The 25662-nt window shown below is 47.8% G+C and overlaps 1 protein-coding gene across 1 annotated transcript in view; it reads right to left on the bottom strand.

Annotated features, from left to right (window-relative positions):
- The window catches only part of LOC142303863 (dual oxidase 1-like), a 421125-nt gene that overhangs the window by 112314 nt on the left and 283149 nt on the right, over positions 1 to 25662 (bottom strand). The window contains exons 17-20 of the mRNA XM_075345668.1: positions 10085 to 10287; positions 7553 to 7726; positions 5637 to 5862; positions 4000 to 4093 (exon numbers count right to left, since the gene is read on the bottom strand). Of these exons, the coding sequence (XP_075201783.1) occupies positions 4000 to 4093; positions 5637 to 5862; positions 7553 to 7726; positions 10085 to 10287 (697 nt within the window). The remainder of the gene's footprint in view (positions 1 to 3999; positions 4094 to 5636; positions 5863 to 7552; positions 7727 to 10084; positions 10288 to 25662) is intronic.

Raw genomic sequence — 25662 nt, 5'->3', positions numbered from 1 at the left:
CTTGCGAATGAACCCCTTCGCCAGGCTGTCCTGAATATATTTGGACATAGCCTCCGTCTCTGGAGCAGAGAGTGGATACACTCTGCCCCTAGGGGGCTCGGAGCCTGGCTTCAGGTCTATTCGGCAATTATATGGCCGGTGGGGAGGAAGAGTATCTGCGGCCCTTTTGGAAAAGACATCCCTGTAGGCCTCATAAGGTGTCGGTAAACCCGGCCCCTCAGTATTCCCTGAGGACCCAACCGACCTAATGGTAGCGGGTGGTTCGGTAGTCACGAGGTGCTCTCTACAGGATCCTGCCCAGGATGAGATCTCCCCTGTTGCCCAGTTGAGTATAGGAGCATGCTGTCTCAACCAGGGAAGGCCCAGTAGGATCTCATCCGTCCCCCCTGGAAGCACCAGGAAGGACACCTGCTCATGGTGTCCCGGTGGTACATCCATCCTGAGAGGGATGGTGATCTGGGTGATAGGATCGAGTAGTATGGACCTGTCGACTACCCGGACCCTGAGTGGCTTGGGCAACAGAACCAGGGGAACTGAGTATCGGGTTGCCAGGGAGGTCGAGATGAAATTGCCTTCAGCGCCTGAGTCCAAGCAAGTCAGGGCAGAGAAGAGAGTAGTGCCGAACTGCAACTGGGCGCTGATAGTCAACCTAGAGGGAGAAGTAGCGTCTAGAGTCCCCCCTCTGATAGAAACTAGACGCTGTCTTTTCCCGACGGTTTGGGACATAGGGTAGCTATGTGTCCCCTCTGCCCACAGGAAAAGCAGATGACACAAGACCGAGAACCTGGGGCAGAGGAGACCACCTTGGACACCTCCATTGACTCCACGGAGTCGCCTACAGGACTGGCTGGGGGACCTGTCTGATGGAAGACGGGAGTCAGACGCTTTTTAGGCCGAGAAGACGTGGGTGCTGAAGAGACCTCGAGCCTTCGCTCCACCTGGCGGATGTCTATGCGAGAGGCAACCTGAATCAAGGACTCTAAAGTGGCAGGCACCTCACGTGTGGCCAGTGCGTCTTTGACAAACCCTGCCAGGCCCTCCCAAAACACAGGGACAAGGACCTTATCCGGCCAGTCCAGCTCTGCGGCCAGTGTCCTAAAGTGTACAGCAAAGTCCCCGACTGAAGCAGACCCTTGCCGAAGTCGTAGGAGGCGCAGCGCGAAATCGTGGGTGACTTGAGGCCCGAGGAACACCATTCTCATGGCCCCAAGATAAGCTGCTAAGTTATTCACCACACGATCTCCGCGCTCCCACAACGGCGTGGACCACTTCAGCGCTCTCCCTGTGAGCAAGGACTGGACGAAGGCTACCTTCGCCTTCTCGGTAGCGTAAAGAGTCGCAGACAGCTCTAAGTAGGTGGTAACCTGGTTTATAAAACCACGGCACTCAGAGCTGTTGCCGCTAAAGCGCTCTGGAAGCGCAAGGCGAGGAGACCTTCCGCCCAATAGCACAGCCTGGGTAGCCGCCTGGGTGGCGACTGTCGTCAGAGTAGTCTTATCGGAGGAAGACTGCTCCACTGCTGCCAATCGTGACTCCAACTGCTGCACATAACACAGCAACTGCTACTGCTCTTCAGCCATAGCCAGACCTTTGGCGCGACCGTAATGTTACGAGGGGGACCCGGGGAAGCGTGCCAAGATGGGAAATGGACTGCTTCCGCCGGTCAAGGTCCACTGTGCGGTGTAAGGGACCGCCGCTATGGTGGGTGAAGAGTGAGCGGGTTGCTGCTAGCGATCGTCTGGAATGTCACAGACGATCTATGTACACCAGTCTGCCCTAACCCGTGAGGGTTGTATGGCACAGATCTCACGGCTCGGTGTACCTGTTGCACGGGGAAGCACAGAGGTGCCCACGCACGTGTGCCAGTGGAAGTCACGAGAATATGGCACGAGGGTAGCACAGAGGTGCCCACGCACATGTGCTTTCAATAACCAGGTGAGTTCAATGGAGACTTGAGGAGCTCACCTGGGACAGGAACACGGCCTGTTGACGGGGGTACTGCCAGAGCAGCAAGGCAGGAACACGGCCTGCAAACGAGGTACTGCCGGAGCAGCAAGGGCCAAGCCCACAAGAGACAGTAATGCCTGAGCAGTGGCGTGGCAGCACGCTGCCAGACATCCAAACATAGAAGGACGGTCGCGCGCCGCCATGATGGCAGGGGGAGCTTTTAAGGAGGTGCAGCTCCACCCGAGGGCGGGCGCGAGGCGGAGATGACGGACTTGACCCAATCAGGGTCCACGACGTCCCAGCCTGGCCAGTCAGGATTCACCACGTCACCAGCCTTGTCATCAAGCCGTGTGACGTCAGTGAGCGAATCAGAACCCACCACGCATTGCACATGCTCACCCTCCTGCCTCTGGGAAATAGAGGCGGGATCCTCGGTCTCACAATGTGGAGAGATAACGGGAATCTCACTGCTTCCCTGAGCAGTAAACCTCTGCACATTGCGCAGCCTCGCAGACCTTCGGGGTCGCTGAGCAGGAGAGTCTGCGGCAGGCCAGGAATGGGAGACCGCTTCACTCCTTGTAACAGGAGAACCACTAGGTGTCACCCTTCGGCTGCCTCTCTGAGAAGGTATCTCCTGCACACTGCGCAGTCTGGCAGACCTTCGGCGCTGCTGAGCAGGAGTGCTCGTGGCAGGCAAGGAATGGGAGACTGCCTCAGTCCTTGCCTCAGGAGAGCCACGAGATGTAACAGGTTGCTAGTCACAGAAATCCTACAGGTTGCTTCAGGTCAGTCTGTCCCCATTCAGCACACTAGAGCAGATGTTGGAGTTCCCCTACATGTTCCTGGCATGTGCATTTGCTGATCTCTAACTATACTCTGAAGAAACTATAGTTGCTGCAGCTTTTTGGACCCAAAAATTCACATTAATGTAACCCCCAATTGGAGTATTACGCCTGTAGTTTTTGATAATTTTTCGAAAAAGTCATTATGTGTTTGCAAATTGGGACTAACACATTTTCAGGAATCTGTATAATTTGTATCCTGCAATTTTCACCAGCTTTTCCTCTTCAGGTCTTATTTCTGTCAGTTATCTCTGAGCTAGTGGGTGAAAACCAGTTGCTATGATGTCTTCCAAGCACAGTTCACAGAGAAAGGGATTTCTGGTCTCCTATTTCTCTGTAGCACATGTTAAGACGTAGCAGAGAGGACATTATACAGCGCTGAATAATGATAGGTGTAGCTGCCAAATCACTTCTGGATTGAGATGAAACAATTATTATAAGCAGCAAAACTATATGTGTCTCTTTGGCTTTCTCACTCTGTTCCACCTTTTCCTCTGTCTCTTCTCCTTAGTCATTTTCCAATGAGCTTGCAATCTGTCTTGTTTTGAGTAAGGCTGATTTTAGCTAAAATTCTAAGTGAATGGTCAATTCAGAGGCAGTGGGGAGAAATGGCTCATAAGTGGAAGAAGTGGAAGAAAGAAGCAGATTTCTATGATATGATAGATCGCAAGCTTTCAGATATTTTCAGATAGTTTTGATGTATGCAAAGTTGGTTGCACTAACTACATATAGAATGTTCCATGACAGACAGTACAGTACTGTACACCCTTACCGCCCATCTTTCCCAGATGAAATTTTGTTACAGTAAAGCTAGTTCCCAATTCTCTACCAGTTCATTTGTAGACTGATTAGGCTCATAGAGAGGTAACTGGAGTTAGCACCCATTCAATAAGGTGACTATGCCATTGATGAATGGCTTATAGTCTTGATCACAAATATTAACTAAGTAGTGAGTACCACATTAATTTTTTTACATGTGTATTAATAGAGTCATTAATCATTAATGTATTAAATTCAAGTAGTGCGCTGATGGATAGCGTTTGTGTGTATAACATTACTAAGATTCAGACAATAGTGTTTATATGTATGACATTGTTACAATTCGGACAATAGTGTTTGTATGTATGACATTGTTACAATTCGGACTGTTCTGTAAAATATTTCACTATTTATGGAAAACATATAGAATTTGGTAAAAATAAAATACTACTTTAGCATTGTAAAGAATTCTTTTTTTGAAAGAAATCCATTTCCATCGATATCATACATGGTGAACATCAGCTTAGATTTCTCCTCCGGAGATCCTGAAATTAACAAATAAAAATTGACATGGAACATAAACCAAATGTGGTAATACACAAGGTTCATAAATGTACATACAAGTGCATCTCAATAAATTAGAATATCATCAAAAAGTTAATTTATTTCAGTAATTTAATACAAAAAGGAAAATGCATACATTATATAGAGTTATTACACACGGAGTGATCTTTTGCAAGTGTTTATTTCTGTTAATGTTGATGATTATGGCTTATAGCCAATGAAAGCCCAAAAGTCATTATCTCAGAAAATTAGAATATTATATAAGACCAAGTGAAAAAAATATTTTAAACTCAGAAATGTTGGCGCCTACTGAAAAGTCTGTACAGTAAATGCACTCAATACTTGGTCGGGGCTCCTTTTGCATGTATTACTGCATCAATGAGGCGTGGCATGGAGGCGATCAGCCTGTGGCACTGCTGAGGTGTTATGGAAACCCAGGTTGCTTTGATAGCAGCCTTCAGCTTGTCTGCATTGTTGGGTCTGGTGTCTCACATCTTCCTTTTGACAACACCCTATAGATTCTTTATGGGGTTTAGGTCAGGCTAGTTTGCTGGTCAATCAAGCACAGTGATACTGTGGTTATTAAACCAGGTATTGGTACTTTTGGCAGTGTGGACAAGTGCCAACTCCTGCTGGAAAATGAAATTTACATCTCCAAAAAGCTTGTCGGCAGTGCTCTAAAGTTTCCTGGTAGATGGCTGTACTGTATTGAATTACTGAAATAAATTAACTTTTTGATGATATTCTAATTTATTGAGATGCACTTGTATTATAGTACTAGCTGTAGTACCCGGGCATTGACCGGGATAGTAACTGTCTCTCTGTCTCTCTCACAGTCTCTGTCTGTCTATCTCTCTGTCTGTCTCTTTCCCTGTCTGTCTCTGTGTGTCTGTCTGTGTCTATCTCACTGTATCAGTCTCTCTGTCTCTGTCTGTCTCTGTCTGTCTCTCTGTATCTGTCTCTCTCTATCTCTGTGCCCGTCTGACTCTTTCCCCGTCTGACTCTTTCCCCGTCTGACTCTTTCCCCGTCTGACTCTTTCCCCGTCTGACTCTTTCCCCGTCTGACTCTTTCCATGTCTGACTCTTCCAGGTCTGTATCTTTGCCCGTCTGTCTCTTTGCCCATCTGTCTCTTTGCCCATCTGTCTCTTTCCTAGTCTGTCTCTTTCCCCGTCTGTCTCTTTCCCCGTCTGTCTCTTTCCCCGTCTGTCTCTTTCCCCGTCTGTCTCTTTTTCCGTCTGTTTCTTTCCTCGTCTGTCTCTTTCCTCGTCTGTCTCTTTCCTCGTCTGTCTCTGTCTGTTTCTTTCCTTATCTGTCTCACTTTGTCTCTTTCCTGTTTGTCTCTTTCCTTATTTCCCTGTCTCTCTTTGTCTGTCTCTCTGTCTGTCTCTTTCCAGGTCTGTCTCTTTCCAGGTCTGCCTCTTTCCAAGTCTGTCTCTTTCCCCAACATAAACTTAGTAAATGTGTCTGTAATGCAGGAAATCATCTATAATACAATGTCTGTATCATTGATCTGGTAGACTAACCTTTCATCAGAATTAATAATATATTTAGAAACTCTCTGAATGAAAGATATCCGTTGCCATCTTCATCTGCCAGAGAGAACATTGACTCCACAAACAAGGAATGAGGTTTCAGTCCCAGGGAATCTGCAAACTCTGTTCTGCTCAGTTCACATTTAAGAGCCTCTCTCACCTTTAAGGAGCTTCTTGCAGTGAAACTTTCAATACTTGACTGATCAATGTGAAGAACCTGTAATGTTTACATAAGACACACAATAAAAAAAAGAATGAAACATATGCTAGGAAAACAAGATAAAATGAAAGAACATGTATTAGGCCTTAAATGAATGTTTTATCAATATTTTTGTATTCTTTTTATACTGCCCCGAAACACTTATTGTTGCTTGTCTGTTGATTATTAAAGGTAGTGGGTCATAAAAATATTGACTAGGACCCTATTAAAGTTGATCAAATACATGCAATTGAGCCCAACTAATAGTACCAAGTATTGTCAAAGCAATACTCCACACCCGCAGATTTTCTAAAAACAGGACCCTTTTTGTTCCTGAGAAATTAAAGAATTAGGGTAATTTGTCCATGCAAAAGTGGTGTGAAGATTTGGCTAGTTTTGGCTGGTTTTAGCAGAAGGGAACTAGCCTTCTGTCGCCATACGAATGTGTCATACATTATTATTCAAATTTATTCCACATCAGAGCTGACGCAGATTTCAGTTTTTGGGCATATGTGTAAAGATGAACCTTAATAAATTTTGCATGTCTTGCTACATCACATTGCTGTTGAAGACTGGTCTGTGAAACTTTAGTCTTACTACATTCTTCCCATCATCTTTAAGCCTGCTTTACACGCTGCAATGTATCATACAATGTGTCGGCGGGGTCACGTCGTAAGTGACGCACATCCGGCATCGTAAGGTACATTGCAGTGTGTGACAGGTACATGCGATTGCGATTGAATGGTAAAACGTTCATCGCATACACATCGTACCTTTCTCTAGAATTGCACGGCAGATTGTTCATCGTACCTGGGGTAGCGCACATTGCAGTGTGTGACACCCCGGGAACGATGAACAGATCTTACCAGCGTCCTGCGGCTCCCGGCCCACAATGCGGAAGGAAGGAGGTGGGCGGGATGTTTACATCCCGCTCAGCTCCGCCCCTCTGCTTCTATTGGCCGGCTGCCGTGTGACGTTGATGTGACGCCGAACGTCCCTCCCACTCCAGGAAGTGGACGTTCGCCGCCCACATTGAGGTCGTATGGAAGGTAAGTACATGTGATGGGGGTTAATCGTTTGTGCAGCACGTTCAACAAATTGAACGTGCCACACATACGATGGGGGCATTGCAAATTGCATACGATATTGTATGCGAAATTGCAACGTATAAAGCAGGCTTTACAGTTTACAAGGTTCCCAACAAATTTAGGCTATTATCAATATTATCTCTGGAATCACCAATCTGACTGGGTCTTTCCCAAACACTCCGTAAAGCCTAATGAATTCTGATTAATGTTTATAAAGACCACACCTAAAAGCACGCACAGCCAAAAGGAATGTCAGATTATAATTTATGGATGAACCCGACTTCTAAGCATATGAATGTAGAAGTAAGACTTCTGCAAAAGAGCACCTTAAACCTTAATTTATTATTTGCTAAATGTAATTATTTCATATTGATTTCAAACAATAATGGGTATTTATTCAGGTACACTGTATGTAATGTATCACTACATAATGAGGCCGATCATGAGCTTGACAAATCTGGAAACAATAAAACGAAAACAAAAACTACTGAAAATAATTTCAAAACTTGATTAAACAATCTAACGATTTTCATTACTGATGTAACAAAATATTTTAGAATCAATGCATTAAATAAGAGAAGACAGTTGTCTAGAACAGTTATACACAAAGTTAAATTTACTTGAGCAAAAGAATGCCTGAAAAAGGTTTCCAGTATTTGACTTCTCTGTATTTTTGTAACGGCTTCATTAAGAAGGCTTTCCTCATCCATTCTGCTTTCCTTTAAGGAAAATCCATTTTCTTGCAACTGATTGATAAAGATTGTACATTCCTCCTCACTATAAAAATATAGCACCTGTGAAAAATAAAATAACATATTGAAATGTGTGAAACATCAGTGGATTGACTCTATAGAGTAAAGGTCCCAACCGGTGCTTCGGGAGCCCAAGATGTGTGGCTCACAGCTGTCTGTCAGATTGATGCATTAGCTCTTGGTCTAGCAACCAGGTATGAATAAAAGGTCTCCCGATGGTGACTTTTATAAGTAGCCCCACACAGAAGAGAAGATCTGGATGTGCGTATACGTTAGGAGGGGACAGGCATGAGAAATAAATATAGCAAGCTAAACATAGGAGGATACTGTTAGGGCTCGCTCACACCACCTATAAATCAGACAAGTGCAATCCGATTTTTTTATCACATAGGAGTCGGACCAATGTTATTCAATGGGGCAGTATTGATGACCAATTTTTCCATTGAGTGAACCTGTGTGTGAAAAAAATGACAGCATGCTGCAATTTCACATCGAATTTGGATGGGTATGAGAAAAAAATCGGAAGTCATATTATGAGCTTGAAGCTGCATGTGATAGTGTGGATGGTGTGCTCGATATGAGAAAGAGGTACAAAATCTGAGTATTCTTTCTGTAGATAAGCTTTGGCTATCATCACACCGCTAATGGTAACCTCTGAATGTCACTACTGTGTGTGGGGTGAGCCTCAAGGTATGAAAGGTTAGGAACTATAGTGCCATATTCCAATGGGTCCAATTCTTGACATACTATTAGAGTCCCACAATAACAGGATACTGAGATCCAGCATTACACACAATCACATATATACAGTATATATATATATATATATATATATATATATATATATATATATATATATATACATATATATATATATATATATATATATATATATATATATATATAGCAGTCATGTAGGATAATTGCTGTTAGGCAATTTCCAAAATACCCATCAAAAATTGATAATATATTGTATGTGTAAATTATGGTCTGTATATGGGCACTATTTATATTTAATTGTTCTGTGTTACACCCAGGTAGGCCATAAGAATAACTGCTATAAATACTACAGCTAATGACTATGTGACTATGCAACTACAAGTGCCATTACACCACAGAGAACATGGATATTAACATCAACCTTTAAAGATATAAAAAAGGGGCCTGTAGTAGTATACCAGAGCAAAGGAGTAAAACTCTAAAAACATACTTTATTAAATGTTAAATAAAATACATGCTAATTAAACCCAAGTGTTGCGAATCTGCCACAGTCAGTATAGGGTCAAAAAATAGTGAAAGGCCAAACTCCCACAAACAGATCAAATTGTTCAACAAAAATGTGGAGAGGTAAGGGGCTTTTCTTACCCTCAGTGTCCCTGCCTAACCATGGTGCTTGTCACTCTAGTAAAGGGTGCTTTTCACGCTGCGACATCGCTACCGATATATCGTCGGGGTCACGTCGTTAGTGACGCACATCCGGCGCTGGTAGTGACATCGCAGCATGTGACACCAAGGAGCGACGCTCAACTAACGCAAAATCGTCCAAAAACGGTGATCGTTGACACGTCGCTCCTTTCCTTAATATCGCTGCTGCCACAGGTACGATGTTGTTCGTCGTTCCTGCAGCAGCACACATCGCTATGTGTGACAATGCAGGAACGACGAACATCTCCTTACCTGCGGCCACCGGCAATGAGGAAGGAAGGAGGTGGGCGGGATGTTACGTCCTGCTCATCTCCGCCCCTCCTCTGCTATTGGCTGGCCGCTTAGTGACGCCACAGTGATGTCGCTATGACGCCGAACGCACCTCCCCCTTGAGGGAGGGATTGTTCGGTGGTCACAGCGACGTCGCAGACAAGGTATGTGCGTGTGACGCTGCCGTAGCAATAATGTTCGCTACAGCAGCGAGCACCAAATGTCGCTTGAACGACGGGGGTGGGTGCTATCGCGCTCGACATTGCTAGCAATCGCTAGCGATGTCGCATCGTGTAAAGCACCCTTACGTCGATATCAGCCCCCATTCAACATGGGCTCACCCTAAGTGACCCTATTGTGGCCTCCATTCTAAAAATCAACAACATCAACCAATAAAGTTCTGAAGTGCGTAGCAATAATAATAATAATAATAATAATAATGTTGTCTAGTTATATAGAGCCTTAATGAAATTACATGCTGTACAATTGTATATAGCCTAGACAGTTATTGGTCTACTATGAAAAGACTTAGTGACATTTTTCTTAAACAAAAACTTCTTTGAGAAGACCCTGGCAAATGTAAGCTTTTCAAAGAGGTTTTATTAAAAATACTACTAACAATAGCAGAAAGGTGAGACACGTAAATGAATCTGTGATCAAACAATGGTCACAATTACCAGGCTGTGGGGTCAGGTTATTACTTACCATATCATACTCATTAGGCACTTTAACTAGCAATGTACGACATCCATGATTGTTAGATTGAATGACATTAAATAGATGATGGTTTTGCATATTGATTGTTCTTATCACTGCAAATCTACTATCCAAAATTCTGATCACTTGTTGTGAATGAATTTGTATAATAACAGGACAGATTGGTTCATTGGGACCTTGCCATTCTTGAGCTGGAAAAAAAATAAAAAAATATTGTGCAATGAGACCAACCATACGTGCAGTAGGGTTAGATATCTGTGTCGCCCTGGGCAAGCCAGGGGACACAGATAACAACACACACGCACCCCACATTCCCTGTAGGTACACCAGCTAACCCAAAAATCCTTGTTGCCTTCCTCCAGAGGTTGATGATGCACACCAGGGGGTGGGCCAGGCGGTTGGCTCCGCCCACCGAGGAGCTCACAACTCTGGAGGCAGGAAGAAGCCAGGCAGATTAGCCCAGGCAGGGCTTGAGTGCAGATGAGTCCAGGAGGAGGAAGTGGAAGGAGTAACAGCAGAGAAGCTCAGGAGACAGCTCAGGGAGGAGCAGGAGTGAGGAGCTAGTGGAGGAGTTGAGAAAGTGAAAGTAGTAAAGGAGGAAAGCAAGAAAAGTGACAGAGGAGAAAGAAGCCTGAAGGGTCCAGCTTTGTGAGGGCCAGAACAGCAAGGTCAGCAGACAGTGGTGAAGATCTGCAGTGGGACTGTCTGGAGGTTGCTGGAAGGGCCACGGAGGCTGTGTGTATCCGGGGGTCTGGAGCAGTATACAAAGGGCAGTCAGCACCAGAGCAGGGGCTTTCGGATCCCAGCAAGGCTTGGAGTCGCTGTAAATTGCTAAATCCGTTAGTGAAGGGGACGTAGATCCCCCAACAAGCAAGTCCTGATTGACGGCAAAGGTCCAACCACAACGGGGAAACACCGCCACCGCCAAGGCACCAGTTTCCCAGGGCCGGCGCCTGCGGGCAAAGTGTGGAGCTCCTCCGGCACAGATTGCAGTCGGGGAGCGGGTTACCGGTGGGAATCCACCGCTACCAAACAGACATTTCAAAGGTGCAGGGAAGAGACCGTCACCGCTAACTGCAGGGAACCGCAGCACCGTGAACCGTCCGAGGGACCCGTCCAACCAGCCGTTTGTTTACCGAGAACTGTGTCGTGTTTACTGGCTGAGTGAGTACCTCAGTGCCGCAAGGCACAGCGCTGCCCCTGCGCCCCTGCACCCCACTGGGCCCCGGGATCACCAACCCCTACCCACGGAGGGGGCAACACAACACCTGGCTGCTCCGCATCACCATCCCCGGGACCCCCATACTGAGCAGCGGTGGTGCAATCACCACAACCGTGGGTGGCGTCACGAACTATAACAATCCCCAACCACAAATCCCCCCCTTTCACTCACGGGCGAGGAGTGTCGCTTGAGAAACCCCGGGATCCGGCCCACGGCTCGAGCCACCAGGAGCAGCTGCCGGACCCGAGCAGAAGGGGTGAGCGCGGTGTGCTGACACCCTCCTCCCCGCCCGCGACATATCTACTGATTGTCGGACTGTAGTGGTGGCAACTTGGAGATGACAATGAGATAAGATTACTGTATGTATAATTAGAAGATATTATTAACCTGCTGTATGTGAAGTGACTGTGCAGCAGAAAATCTACAGCATATCCATCCTGTGGGAACATATCCTTGAAAGTGACTACTTTAGTAGTATGATAGTCTTAATAAAACCAATTATGTTTAGTATAGAACCTTAATCTTATGCCATCTATAAAGCCCCTTCTTGCCCCCCGGCAATTAATCATGAGCAGCTGATCGTTTCAACTTTACTTAGATGTTCAGGAGAAATGGTACCAAGAGAAACAGATAGCTACTCATGTAGTGCAAGTCCATTTTGCAACTGCTAGTGTAAGCGAGTTAAAGGTGAGTCACTGAACCTATTACTTTTCTTAGTGGACTAGTTTCCAGTAAGGAAAGTTAACCAGCATTTTGTGGTGTGATGTAGTTTGACTGTGTATATGATTCCTGAAAACTCACCTGTCAAGTCATTGCACGTCTGCCCTATGTGTCAGAATTTTTCACTTTAGTGGGAGCCTCTCTTTGTTCTGGCTCATAAAGACTGAAAATTCTGGGAAAAAGTTATACAAGCCAAGTATGGGATCTGAGAACATCGAGCATTATATGGATCAAAGAATATTGAAGAGTGCCTCCTTAATTGAATTCTTGAAGTTTAATTTCCATGTGCACCATTTATGGCATGTCCACAAGAATCAAGCATAAAAGATACCCCAAAATACAAAGAAGTAAAAATTACAAAAACAAATTTTTGAACTAACCATTGCATGCACAGGTAGGAACTAGAGATGAGCGAACCCAAACTTTAAAATTGGTTGATCGTACAGAACATAGACATTACAAAAATATCAGTGTTCCTGTTTGGAGTTTGGGTGCTGTTCGTATACTAACCACTCAAGTGAGCATTGGTGTGCTTGGGTATGCTTGGTTCTTGGCCCAGTGCGAGCCGCTTGCAATGTTTGAATAGGTTGAACTTGTCGCAACATCTGTGTTATTGGATGTAGCATGTGCAGAATAAAAATGGAAAAGCCTCACCCACCCTCCCTTGGAAGTTCTTTCTTTATGGCTGGCTGTATGCTGGCAGAGAGCCGAACTACCAAATCAGTGACTTCCAAAGGGGTTCAGGTCAAGTTCGGGTCTAGAAGAGAACTTTATCTAAAGTCTGTCTGAACCCTCCGAACCCGAACTTCTACCAGTCCATTCATCTCTAGTAGGAACACATTGGCATGAGGGTCAGCTGGGACATTCTGGGTAGAGCCCATTGTTGAGAATGTGAACCATCAAACTCCATTAAAGTATATAAATTGGTTCACCTTTGCTGGGTTTACCAACACCCAAATGAATGAGAAAAAACTTGATTTATACTAGCCTTTCTGCACTCCAACCTGCACAGACAACTCTCCTGGCAAGTGCAAAGGGCTCCAACCTTCTCTACTTATTCCAACCTTAGATAGTCCTAGTAATTCTGCAGTGTGTATCGACCGCTATGGGAAACATCTTGAATTAAACTAAAAGCTTTAAGGGGCACTTTGCACACTACGACATCGCAAGCCGATGCTTGCGATGCCGAGCGCGATAGTCCCCTCCCCGTCGCAGCTGCGATATCATGGTGATAGCTCGCGTAGCGAACATTATCGCTACGCCAGCTTCACATGCACTCACCTGCCCTGCGACGTTGCTCTGGCCGGCGACCTGCCTCCTTATTAAGGGAGCGGGTCGTGCGGCGTCATAGCAACGTCACACGGCAGGCGGCCAATAGAAGCGGAGGGGCGGAGATGAGTGGGACGTAAACATCCCGCCCACCTCCTTCCCTCCACATAGCTGGCGTGAGCCGCAGGACACAGGTAGGAGATGTTCATCGCTTCTGCGGCTTCACACACAGCGATGTGTGCTGCCGCAGGAACGAGGAACAACATCGTAACATCGGTCATTTCCAAATTATGGAAATGACCGAGGCTATACCGATGATACGATTACGATGATTTTGCGCTCCATAATCGTATCAAAAAGGTTTTACACACTACGATATCGCCTGCGAAGCCGGATGTGCGTCACTTTCAATTTGAACCCACCGACATCGCACCTGCGATGTCGTAGTGTGCAAAGTGCCCCTAAGACTACCTAGCTGTAGTACGAAGTATTCCCGTGGTTATAATATGAATTTGTCCAGAGACAACCATTGTATGTTGAAAATATTGCTACTTGATCCATAACTCTATGTAAAAACTAGTAATTAGTTCTTAAGCTACAATGACCTACAAATCCATTTTGTGTTGGTAAGACTGTCACCTGAATGCATTGCAACTTGAGTTTACATTTGTACAGCCCCGCGGGCTCGGCCGGCTGCCGAGCCGCTCGGATCCGTGCTCGTACGGTGAGTGGCTCGAGCTCCTCACGGACCCGGGGGTCACGTAGCTCTGCAAGGGGGTTGGCGCTACACGCAGGGACTTTGGTAGGTAGTTCCACAGCCGGGGCCACAGTGGTTTGTAAGGGATATAAGTTCGTGACGCCACCCACGGGTAGTGGTGAATGGATGGACACCACCGCGGCCGTTGACTAGGCCTTCCAGGGATGGTGTTGAGCAGCTTGGTGTTGACCCCTCCGTGGGTAGGGCAGTGATGGTCCCGGGGGGCCCGAGGGAGGTGCTGAGGCATGGGTGCGTGCTGGGTGCTGGTGCGGTGCGGTGCGCGGCCCGAAGGCACTGATGTACTCACTATTATATAACACACTGGAGTCTCTGGTAAACCAAACGGGGTGATGAACGGTGCCCGCAGCCGGCTGCAGCTTCTCCCTTAACAGGTTGGTGGTTTCCGCCTTTCTCCTGCACCTCTTTATGTGAATGTTCTGACTCCAATGCCTAAGCAACAGTAGTCTGCTCCCCGGCTTACTGAGTGTCGGGAGAGCCTTCTTTGCCCGCAGATGCTGGCCCCTTGGCTCTCTATGCCTTGGCGGTGACTTTACCCTAATGGTTGGGCTGTTGTCTTCAGTCGGGTCTTGTGTGGGAAAGGTCCTAAAGTCCAGTCCTCAATCAGTTGATTTGACTCAGCCCTGTGGGTTCTGGGCTACATGCTGGGTCTGAGTACCCCTCCTGGTGCTCCGGTTTCCAATCGGTTCCCCGGTTCGGTACCGGCGGGCCACCGCCCGACCCCGGTCCCTACGGTTCCACCGGCTGTAATCCCAACTCCTGCAGGTGGCCACCACCATCTGCCTCCTTGCCAGAGGTGACTGGGCTCCAACCCAGACACCTGAGTAGACTATTGGCAGGCCTGGTCACAGGTCTGCCCTTGAACTTGACTTCTCTCCTCCACTGTCAAACTACTCTCTACAACTCCTTTCAAGAACTACTCTCAAGAACTACTGCTTTTTCCCGCCTCCAGGCCTGTGAACTCCTCGTTGGGCGGAGCCAACCACCTGGCTCCGCCCCCCTGGTGCGGACATCAAACCCGGAGGGTGGTGACAAGGTTTTGAAGTTTGGCTGCTGTCACCTTTTTAGGGAGGGGGTGTGTTTGCATGGGACTACCTGGGACGACCTGACTAGTCCAGGGCGTCACACATTCAGTAAACATAGGTGACTGAAATAATCAGATTTTTCATGCATATGTGTTTGCTATTGGTTCGTCCAAGCTCCTGAGAATTCCTCAGTAACTACTACCTCTGAGAATGTTCTGTATGCAAAAGGTGGGTGTTGGAACCATTAAAAAAACCCTTTTAATTCTAAAGTGTTTTACATGGATAGTGGAATCCTAAAAAAAACATAATTGCACATTGCAAAAGGACAAGCAGACCATTTGTCACTCTGCTCTAAAGGAGTGAAATATATATTCCAACATTATGAACAAAACTGATTAGTTTTGCTTGAGCAGATTTCAGACTATAAAATAAAGTTATGAAAAACATAAAGAACTAGATAGATCTGTCACATCTCTACCAGAGTCCGCAACTTCTGCTTCGGTCACCAGGTGCCACCGTATTCCTGCCATGGGCAGTGCTGGTGATAATGGAGGAGTTAGTACCAGTAGCTCTGGTGGGCACAGGGTCCACTTATCCACTAAGCTGGATTTCACTAGGACCTGCAGTACTACTGTCTGACTGTGGAGGCATGTGCCTTCCAGCTGAAGTTATCACCTTTCAGCTATAGCCAATGGGAAGGCACCACACCCCTCTTATTCCTCCTCCAGTCTGCTGGTCGGCTCCAGATATAGTCTGTGTATATTCACTTCAGCGTATCTGGTTCCTGTCCTTGTACTTTTGCTACCTGTGTTTTAACCTCTGCCTGATTTCTGACCATTGTCCTACTTGCTGTTTTGTACCTCACTGGCATCTTTGGTCTGACCTTAGTCTGATTTTACTGACCATCCTTTTGCCTGCTGATTTTGCCTATTCTGTACCAGTTTTGGTTTTGACCCTGCCTAGCGACTAGAGATGAGCGAACCGGTCCCGGTTCGGCTCGAGGCGGTTCGCCGAACGGGGGGTCTGGCTCGAGTTCGGCTCGTCGAACGTTCGACGAACCGAACTCGAGCCCATAGGAAACAATGGCAGGCAATCACAAACACAGTAAAACACCTAGAAAACACCCTGAAAGGTGTCCAAAAGGTGACAAACAACTCACAACATAACACAAACACATGGGAAAGTGACAAGGACATATACTCATGTGAAAACAAAACAGCTGGACAAGGAAAAAGAGGGAGACACACAGATATATGAGTAAATGCAAAGAAACATCGATTCCATTATTGTGCAACTTGAGCCCTGCTCATTTTAGGCTTCCAATCTGGATAAATTGCCTGAGCTCGCCACGTACGCCTTGAGGATCTTGTCGTGTCCTGCAGCCAGCGTTCTCTCGGAACCTGTCTTCAGTGCTGCTGGGGGTCTGCTGGCAGATAAGCACACGTGTCTGTCCACTGACAATGTGGACCTGGCTCTCAGAGGACTTTTCTTCCCCTGGGTCAGCCAGGGGAGGCGAAAGGCACGCGTATTTTTGAGAGTGCTTCATGCAAAGCATCTTTTTCTTTGTCAAAAGGGGGGCTCAACCGATGCCAGTCAAGTGGGGTGTGTGTGGCCCAGTTAGTGGCAACGAGGGAGACTGTGGTTGGAGTCCCCTCGCTGTGTCTCTAAAAGAACCAAGATGAACAAGTCATGGCTCTCAGAGGACTTTTCTTCCCCTGGGTCAGCCAGGGGACGGGAAAGGCACGCGTATTTTTGAGAGTGCTTCATGCAAAGCATCTTTTTCTTTTTCAAAAGGGGGCTCAACCGATGCCAGTCAAGTGGGGTGTGTGTGGCCCAGTTAGTGGCAACGAGGGAGACTGTGGTTGGAGTCCCCTCGCTGTGTCTCTAAAAGAACCAAGATGAACAAGTCATGGCTCTCAGAGGACTTTTCTTCCCCTGGGTCAGCCAGGGGACGGGAAAGGCACGCGTATTTTTGAGAGTGCTTCATGCAAAGCATCTTTTTCTTTGTCAAAAGGGGGGGTCAACCGATGCCAGTCAAGTGGGGTGTGTGTGGCCCAGTTAGTGGCAACGAGGGAGACTGTGGTTGGAGTCCCCTCGCTGTGTCTCTAAAAGAACCAAGATGAACAAGTCATGGCTCTCAGAGGACTTTTCTTCCCCTGGGTCAGCCAGGGGACGGGAAAGGCACGCGTATTTTTGAGAGTGCTTCATGCAAAGCATCTTTTTCTTTGTCAAAAGGGGGGGTCAACCGATGCCAGTCAAGTGGGGTGTGTGTGGCCCAGTTAGTGGCAACGAGGGAGACTGTGGTTGGAGTCCCCTCGCTGTGTCTCTAAAAGAACCAAGATGAACAAGTCATGGCTCTCAGAGGACTTTTCTTCCCCTGGGTCAGCCAGGGGACGGGAAAGGCACGCGTATTTTTGAGAGTGCTTCATGCAAAGCATCTTTTTCTTTTTCAAAAGGGGGCTCAACCGATGCCAGTCAAGTGGGGTGTGTGTGGCCCAGTTAGTGGCAACGAGGGAGACTGTGGTTGGAGTCCCCTCGCTGTGTCTCTAAAAGAACCAAGATGAACAAGTCATGGCTCTCAGAGGACTTTTCTTCCCCTGGGTCAGCCAGGGGACGGGAAAGGCACGCGTATTTTTGAGAGTGCTTCATGAAAAGCATCTTTTTCTTTGTCAAAAGGGGGGGTCAACCGATGCCAGTCAAGTGGGGTGTGTGTGGCCCAGTTAGTGGCAACGAGGGAGACTGTGGTTGGAGTCCCCTCGCTGTGTCTCTAAAAGAACCAAGATGAACAAGTCATGGCTCTCAGAGGACTTTTCTTCCCCTGGGTCAGCCAGGGGACGGGAAAGGCACGCGTATTTTTGAGAGTGCTTCATGCAAAGCATCTTTTTCTTTTTCAAAAGGGGGCTCAACCGATGCCAGTCAAGTGGGGTGTGTGTGGCCCAGTTAGTGGCAACGAGGGAGACTGTGGTTGGAGTCCCCTCGCTGTGTCTCTAAAAGAACCAAGATGAACAAGTCATGGCTCTCAGAGGACTTTTCTTCCCCTGGGTCAGCCAGGGGACGGGAAAGGCACGCGTATTTTTGAGAGTGCTTCATGCAAAGCATCTTTTTCTTTTTCAAAAGGGGGCTCAACCGATGCCAGTCAAGTGGGGTGTGTGTGGCCCAGTTAGTGGCAACGAGGGAGACTGTGGTTGGAGTCCCCTCGCTGTGTTTTACATGCTTTTAGAAGGGCATGAAATGGCTTGGAGGTTGACTTTCATCATATGCAAACTGTTGGCTACCAAAATGCTGCCTTTCCAACAACTGTGGTTATAGGCAATGAGGAACATACTGATGAAGATGAGACGCAGATACCCGATTGGGATGACAACTTAAATATTCGGTCAGGGCAAGAAGAAACTCGGTCTGAGGGGTAGGGGAGTGCAAACACAACAATTGATGATTAAGTTCTAGATCACACCTACTGTCAACCCACAGTCAGACACTCGAGGAGGTCAACAGAGGCGGTGGAGGAGGATGCAACCGACGTCGAAGTAACCTGGCGCCTTCCTGGACACAGTCGGAGCACTGGTAGCACGTCTACAACTGCATCCTCAGCCACCACTCTGCCTCTGAGCATTATTCGGGGTGGATCAACAGGTCGCATGGCCTCTAAGCCTTGCCTAGCCAGGTCCTTTTTTGACATAGAAAAAGATCGCCCAAATTATGTGATCTGTAAAATTTGTCATGGTTCTCTTAGTAGAGGTCAAAACCTCAGCAGTTTGACAACTTCTTCCATGAATCGTCACATGAATAAATATCATATGGCCCGATGGGAAGCTCACCGTGCTGCAATGCGGCCTAGCGGAGCGAACCATCCACCGCCTGCCCCTTCCAGTGCATCCGCGCGCTCGTCATCTTCTAGGACTGTGGGGACAGCTGTCACACCTGTTTTTCCACCCACAACTTCCACCACTGTAACCGCAACAGGCAGTTTGCTTGGTAGGTCGTCAGTTGGTTTGGAAGGGGAAACAAGTGAGTGTGTACAGCTCTCTCAGACATCGATAGCACCAACTTTGGATGAAGGCAACATCATGTCTCCGCCTGCACTTTCCTCACAAAGCTGCATTTTTCCAGGGACACCCGACTCAACACCGTCTACACACAGCAGCCAGATCTCTGTCCCTCAGATGTGGTCAAATAAAAGGCCACTTCCTGCGACCCATGACAAAGCGAAGAGGTTGACTCTATCCCTCTGTAAGCTGTTGACTACAGAAATGCTGCCTTTCCGCCTAGTGGACACACAGGATTTTAGAGACCTTATGTCTGTCGCTGTGCCCCAGTACCAGATGCCTAGTCGCCACTACTTCTCTAAGAAAGGTGTGCCCGCGCTACACCAGCATGTCGCACACAACATCACCGCTTCCTTGAGAAACTCTGTGTGTGAACGGGTGCATTTCACCACCGATACTTGGACCAGTAAGCATGGACAGGGACGTTACATGTCGCTGACTGGCCACTGGGTAACTATGGTGATAGATGGTGAAGGGTCTGCTGCACAAGTCTTGCCGTCCCCACGACTTGTGTGTCAATCCTCTGTCTGTCCAAGTTCCGCCACTGCTTCTGCATCCTCCACCTCATCTGGGTCCTCCACCTCCGCCCCAAGCCTGCCTGGTCAGGCCACCAGCGTTCTCACTGCGCAGAAGGAATCACGCACCCCTCATTACTATGCTGGTAGCAGAGCGCAACGGCATCAGGCGGTCTTTAGCTTGACATGTCTTTGAAATAGGAGTCACACAGCGACTGAGTTGTGGGCAGCTCTGGAGACTGATTTTGATAAATGGTTGTCTCCACTCAACCTGCAGCCTGGTAAGGCCGTGTGCGACAATGCTGCAAACCTGGGTGCGGCCCTTCGCCTGGGCAAGGTGACACACGTGCCTTGTATGGCTCACGTGTTTAACCTTGTTGTCCAGCAATTTTTAACACACTATCCCGGCCTAGATGGCCTTCTGACCAGGGCACGGAAACTGTCTGCAGTGCTCACTTCCGCCGTTCAACCGCCGCACCTGAGCGACTTGCATCGCTCCAGAAGTCTTTCGGCCTGCCGGTTCATCGCCTGAAATGCGATGTGGCGACACGCTGGAATTCAACTCTCCACATGTTACAGCGACTGTGGCAGCACCGGCGAGCCCTGGTGCAATACGTCATGATGTATAGCCTGGGCCAACGAGATGCAGAAGTGGGGCAGATCACCCTGATGGAGTGATCTCAGATCAAGGACCTATGCACCCTTCTGCACAGTTTCGACATGGCGACGAATATGTTTAGCGCTGACAATGCCATTATCAGCATGACGATTACAGTCATTTACATGCTGGAGCACACGCTAAACACTATTCGTAGTCAGGGGGTGGGACAACAGGAAGGGGAGGAACTACAGGAGGATTCATATGCGCAAGACACAACAACATCACCAAGGTCCAGACGTTCATCATCACCAACGCGGCAGGCATGGGACCATGGGGGACAGGGATCAACAAGGGCGCATGGTAGCAGGTGAGATGTTGAGGAAGGTGCAGGAGGACATGAAGATATGGAGGACGAACTGTCCATGGACATGGAAGACTCAGCAGATGAGGGGGACCTTGGTCAAATTTCAGTTGAAAGAGGTTGGGGGGAGATGACAGAGGAAGAAAGAACGGTTAGCACCTCTATGCCACAAACACAGCGTGGACTTGGTGCGCATGGCTGCGCAAGACACATGAGTGCCTTCTTGTTGCACTACCTCCAACATGACCCTCGTATTGTCAAAATTAGAAGTGATGATGACTACTGGCTTGCCACACTATTAGATCCCCGGGACAAGTCCAAATTTTGTGACATAATTCCACCCATAGAAAGGGACGCACGTATGCAGGAGTATCAGCAGAAGCTGTTACTCGATCTTAGCTCGGCTTTTCCACCAAACAACCGTGCAGGTGAAGGGAGTGATTCTCCCAGTTGTAACTTGACAAACATGGGACGGCCTCGTCATCTTCAACAGTCTACCCGTACCAGTAGGACCGTATCTGGTGCTGGTAACAGCAATTTTATGGAATCTTTTCATAATTTTTTTAGACCCTCCTTTGCAAGGCCACCAGAGACAACAAGTCTGACACATAGTCAACGGATGGAGAGGATGATACAGGAGTATCTCCAAATGAACATCGATGCAATGACTTTGCAAATGGAGCCTTGCTCCTTTTGTGCTTCAAATCTAGAAAAATGTCAAGAGCTCTCCAGTTACGCCTCGAAGATTTTGTCGTGTCCAGCTGCCAGCGTTGTCTCTGAACGTGTCTTCAGTGCTGCTGGGTGTGTGCTGACAGATAAGCGCACGCGTCTGTCCAGTGACAATGTGGACAGACTGACGTTCATCAAAATGAACAAGTCATGGATCCAGAAGGAATTTACTACCCCTGTGTCATCCTGGGGAGAGTAAATGCTTGTGGATTTGGAATGTGCTTGATGCAAATCAAAACATCCTGTTTGCAACTAGGGCACAAGTGCTGCCACTGATAAGGTGTCTGTGTGGGGCCCAATTTTTGGAAAAAAAGGGAGACTCCGCTTGGAGTAACCCTTGCTTGCTGTGTTTTTTAAAAATGATACAAGATGAACAGATCTGAAGGCAAGATGAAGCCAACATCATGTCTCCGCCTGCACTTTTCTCACAAACCTGCATTTTTCCAGGGACACCCTACTCAACACCGTCTACAGACAGCAGCCAGATCTCTGTCCCTCAGATGTGGTCAAATAAAAGGCCACTTACTGCGACCCATGACAAAGCTAAGTGGTTGACTCTATCCCTCTGTAAGCTGTTGGCTACCGAAATGCTGCCTTTACGCGTAGTGGACACACAGGATTTTACAGACCTTATGTCTGTCGCTGTGCCCCAGTACCAGATGCCCAATCACCACTGCTTCTCCAAGAAAAGCATGCCCGCGCTACACCGGCATGTCGCACACAACATCACCACTTCCTTGAGAAAATCTGTGTGCGACAGGGTGCATTTCAACACAGATACTTGGACCAGTAAGCATAGACAGGGTCATTACATGTCACTGACTGGGCACTGGCAAACTATGGTGAGAGATGGAGAAGGGTCTGCTGTACAAGTCTTGCCGTCCCCACGAGTTGTTTCAATCCTTGTTCTGTATGTAGAAGTTAATACACTGCTTCTGCCTCTTCAACCTCGTGTGGGTCCTCTACCTTTGCGCAAACCCTGTGTGGTCAGGCCACCCTTCCTTGCAACTGCGCACAAGGACTACCACACACCTCCTTACTATGCTGGCAGCAGAGCTCAATGCCATCAGGCGGTCAAAGTTTTACTTTGAAATGTATGGGAAATGTGAGTCACACCGCTATTACAGAGAATAGTAGTCAGGCAGGGTCAAAACATTAATTGAGGAACAGGAACAGAATGGGACGGCCAGGACTTAATCAGAAAACAAGCAGAGGTGAAATGCGTATCGGCCAACAAGGTACATAAACAGCAAGCAGGAAAAGTAGTCAGGTAACAAGCACACAAAATCATAAAACTGAACTGGGGGTAAAATTAACCAGAGGTTCATAGCTATGTCTGGCAGTGGTCTGCAGACAGGATGGGCATAAAAAAGGGTGTGGTGTCTTCCCATTGGTTGTAGCTGAATGATGGTATTTCATCTGTGAGATACCCACCAGCTACATTCAGCCAGAGATTCTGCATCTGTCAAGGTAATGCAGCCCAGTGGGTGAGCATAACCTGCGTCCACCTGCGCCGCTGGCATCGACTACTCTCCCATCATCAGCACTATTCATGAAAGGAACACGTTGTCACCTGGCGACCGGAGTACAAATTGACGGAGCGGACTCCGTTGGTGACTTAACAGCCGTGTGCGGCAATGATGCAAACCTGGCTGCGGGCCATCCTCAGGGCAATGTGACACACGTGCCTTTTATGGCTCACGTGTTGATCCGAATTCTCCAGCAATTTTTAAAACACCATCACGGCCTACATGGCCTTGTGCAGCGGGCACGCTCGCTATGTGCTCACTTCCATCGTGCGCACACAGCAGCTCAACAACTTTCATCACTCCGGAAGTCTTAGGGTCTGGCAGTTAAACGCCGGAAATGCGATGTTCCGACACGCAGGAATTGGAATCTGCACATGTTGCAGCGTGTGTGGCAGCACCGCAGAGCCCTGCTGAAATACGGTAAGACATATAGCCTGGGATAAGTTGATCCAGAGGTGGTGCAGATCACGCTGCTGGAGTGGTGTCAGATCAAGGACCTATGCACCCTGCTACACAGTTTTGAAATGTCGACGAAGATGTTTAGCACTGGCAATGTCATTCTCAGCGTGACAATTCTGGTCATCTACATGATGGAGCACACTGTAATTATTATTCGGAGTCAGGTGTTGGGACAAGAGGAAGGGGAGGAAGTACAGGAGGAGTCATATGCGGAAGGGATAACAAGATCTACGAGGTCCAGATGGTCAGCGGCACCTATGCGGCAGTCATGGTGAGGGAGAGGGATTAACAAGGGCGCATAGTATCAGCAAAAAGTGTTGATGAAAGTGCAGGAGCCCATGAAGAAATGGAGGACGAACTGGCGATGGGCATGGAAGACTCAGCAGATGAGTGAGAGCTTGCTCACATTTCGGTTGTGCGAGGTTGTGGGTAGAGGGCAGAGGAAGGATGCACGATTCTCACCTCTCTGCCACCAACACACCAAGGACTTGGTCCTCCTGGATGCACAAGACACATGAGCGCCTTCTTGCTGCACTACCTACATGACCCTCGGATTGTATGAATTTGAAGTAATCCTGAATACTGGGTTGCCACACTGTTAGATCCCCGGTACAAGACAAAATTTGGCGAACTAATTCCTGCCATAGAAATAGACGCACGTATACAGGAGTATCTGCAGAATGTGGTACGCAATCTTAGATCTACTTTTCCACTAAACACCAGTGCTGCACAGAGTGAATCTCAACACTTTGTCATGGATAGGAGGAAATGGTCTTTTACTTGTCCACATCGGAGGGACCGAGGGATGGCTGCTGTGCTGAGATGGCGTTGAGTACGGTGTCCCTGCACAGTTGCACTTTTGGTCATATCCCAAAATGAGTTGAAAAAGGACAGATGCTGTTGGAAAGGGGAACAGGTGTGTTGGAAAGGGGAAAAAAATTTTGGTCCGTGGATTTGGTGGTTAAACAACTGTAACATTTGCTGAAGAAACAACATCTGTTACAGTGGGACTGGCAGATTTGGATAAAGTGGTATATAATCTGTGACCGCTATATAACAAAAATTAATAAGAAAAGAAAGAGAAAGGTATATATCACCTTCAGCAGTCAGTGTCCACCGTGCTCCCAATTGGAAAAGGAGAGGTTGGCAACTTGAAGGTTTGGTGGAGGATACAGAGCTGTGTGGCTATGAAACTAATAGTAGCCTGAACCGAGTTAGACGCCATTCGGATCTGGAGACTGTGAGCCCTGTTAGCGTCACAGGGTCCACATGCCCACCCAGCCCAGGAACTCCCTGTTAACAACACAGGGGCCATTGAGTACGCTGACCGTGTGCGTAGGGGCCACACCTGTGGACAGCAGGCGCATCAGCAGCAGCAGGCCTGTTAATGCCACTGGGCTGCACAAGCAGGACTGTTAGGACAGGAGCTGGTCTTAACCGTTCTGCGTTACCAACTGTGGTGGTGGCCTGCATCCACCACCCTATCCCTGCCTACCTCTGGCCTAAAGCCGCAATGGGTTCAACACATGGAGGTGTGCTCTTTCGGAGCATAATAGAAGACTGCGCACCTCCTTGTTGGCTCCAGCCCCTTTTATAACCTGGGTCCGCCCCAAACCAGGGTGAACCACAATGCACCTCCTGGAGACAAAAGCAGAGTGACACGTCATGAGTGGCATAACTAGCGTCCTATTTGGAAACGCAACTTCAATGATGACCTCATGGCTGCCATGACCCAAACACCTCACCAGTCATCGTCTGACCATCAATAATGCGGTGACAAGTCATAGGTGTGGGCCTCTGCAAGCCATTTGGGAGGACACCTGATGCCCTGTGGTCTATATGGGACCCCCACATCAGGGCCAGGGCCAAAGAGTTCATTACCGGACCTAGTCTCTGATGCAGGAAGTGCCTGAGCATGCTCAGTAGCATGAAATACAGTCTCTGAAAAAAGACTATCAGCTTTAGCATGGTGTCTAGGCACAAAACAGGACTTAGACCCGGCACAGAATGCAAGCACCTGTGCAAAGAGGCTTTTCACACTTAGTGTGGGAGCATGCGCTGTATCCCGAAATGAAGACTTAGCGTCAGGAATGGCACAGTCAGGCTGAGCATACTCACTAGGCGAAACACTGTAATTATGCTGCAGCTGGGGTACATCGGCACACGCATGCGCACTAGCTGCCTCTCCACACTTAGACGTGGAGGGGAAATTTGTCTTGGAGATGCTGTCTATGAACAGAAGGAAAAGCTAAAGGAAGCCTGACTTTCTATCCCTCCGAATTATGAAATGCAGCAATGAATTCCATGAGTTTGCT

This window comes from Anomaloglossus baeobatrachus, chromosome 4, assembly GCF_048569485.1.
Source record: "Anomaloglossus baeobatrachus isolate aAnoBae1 chromosome 4, aAnoBae1.hap1, whole genome shotgun sequence".
Classification (NCBI taxonomy): domain Eukaryota; kingdom Metazoa; phylum Chordata; class Amphibia; order Anura; family Aromobatidae; genus Anomaloglossus; species Anomaloglossus baeobatrachus.
This window is presented reverse-complemented; position numbering and strand designations above follow the sequence as displayed.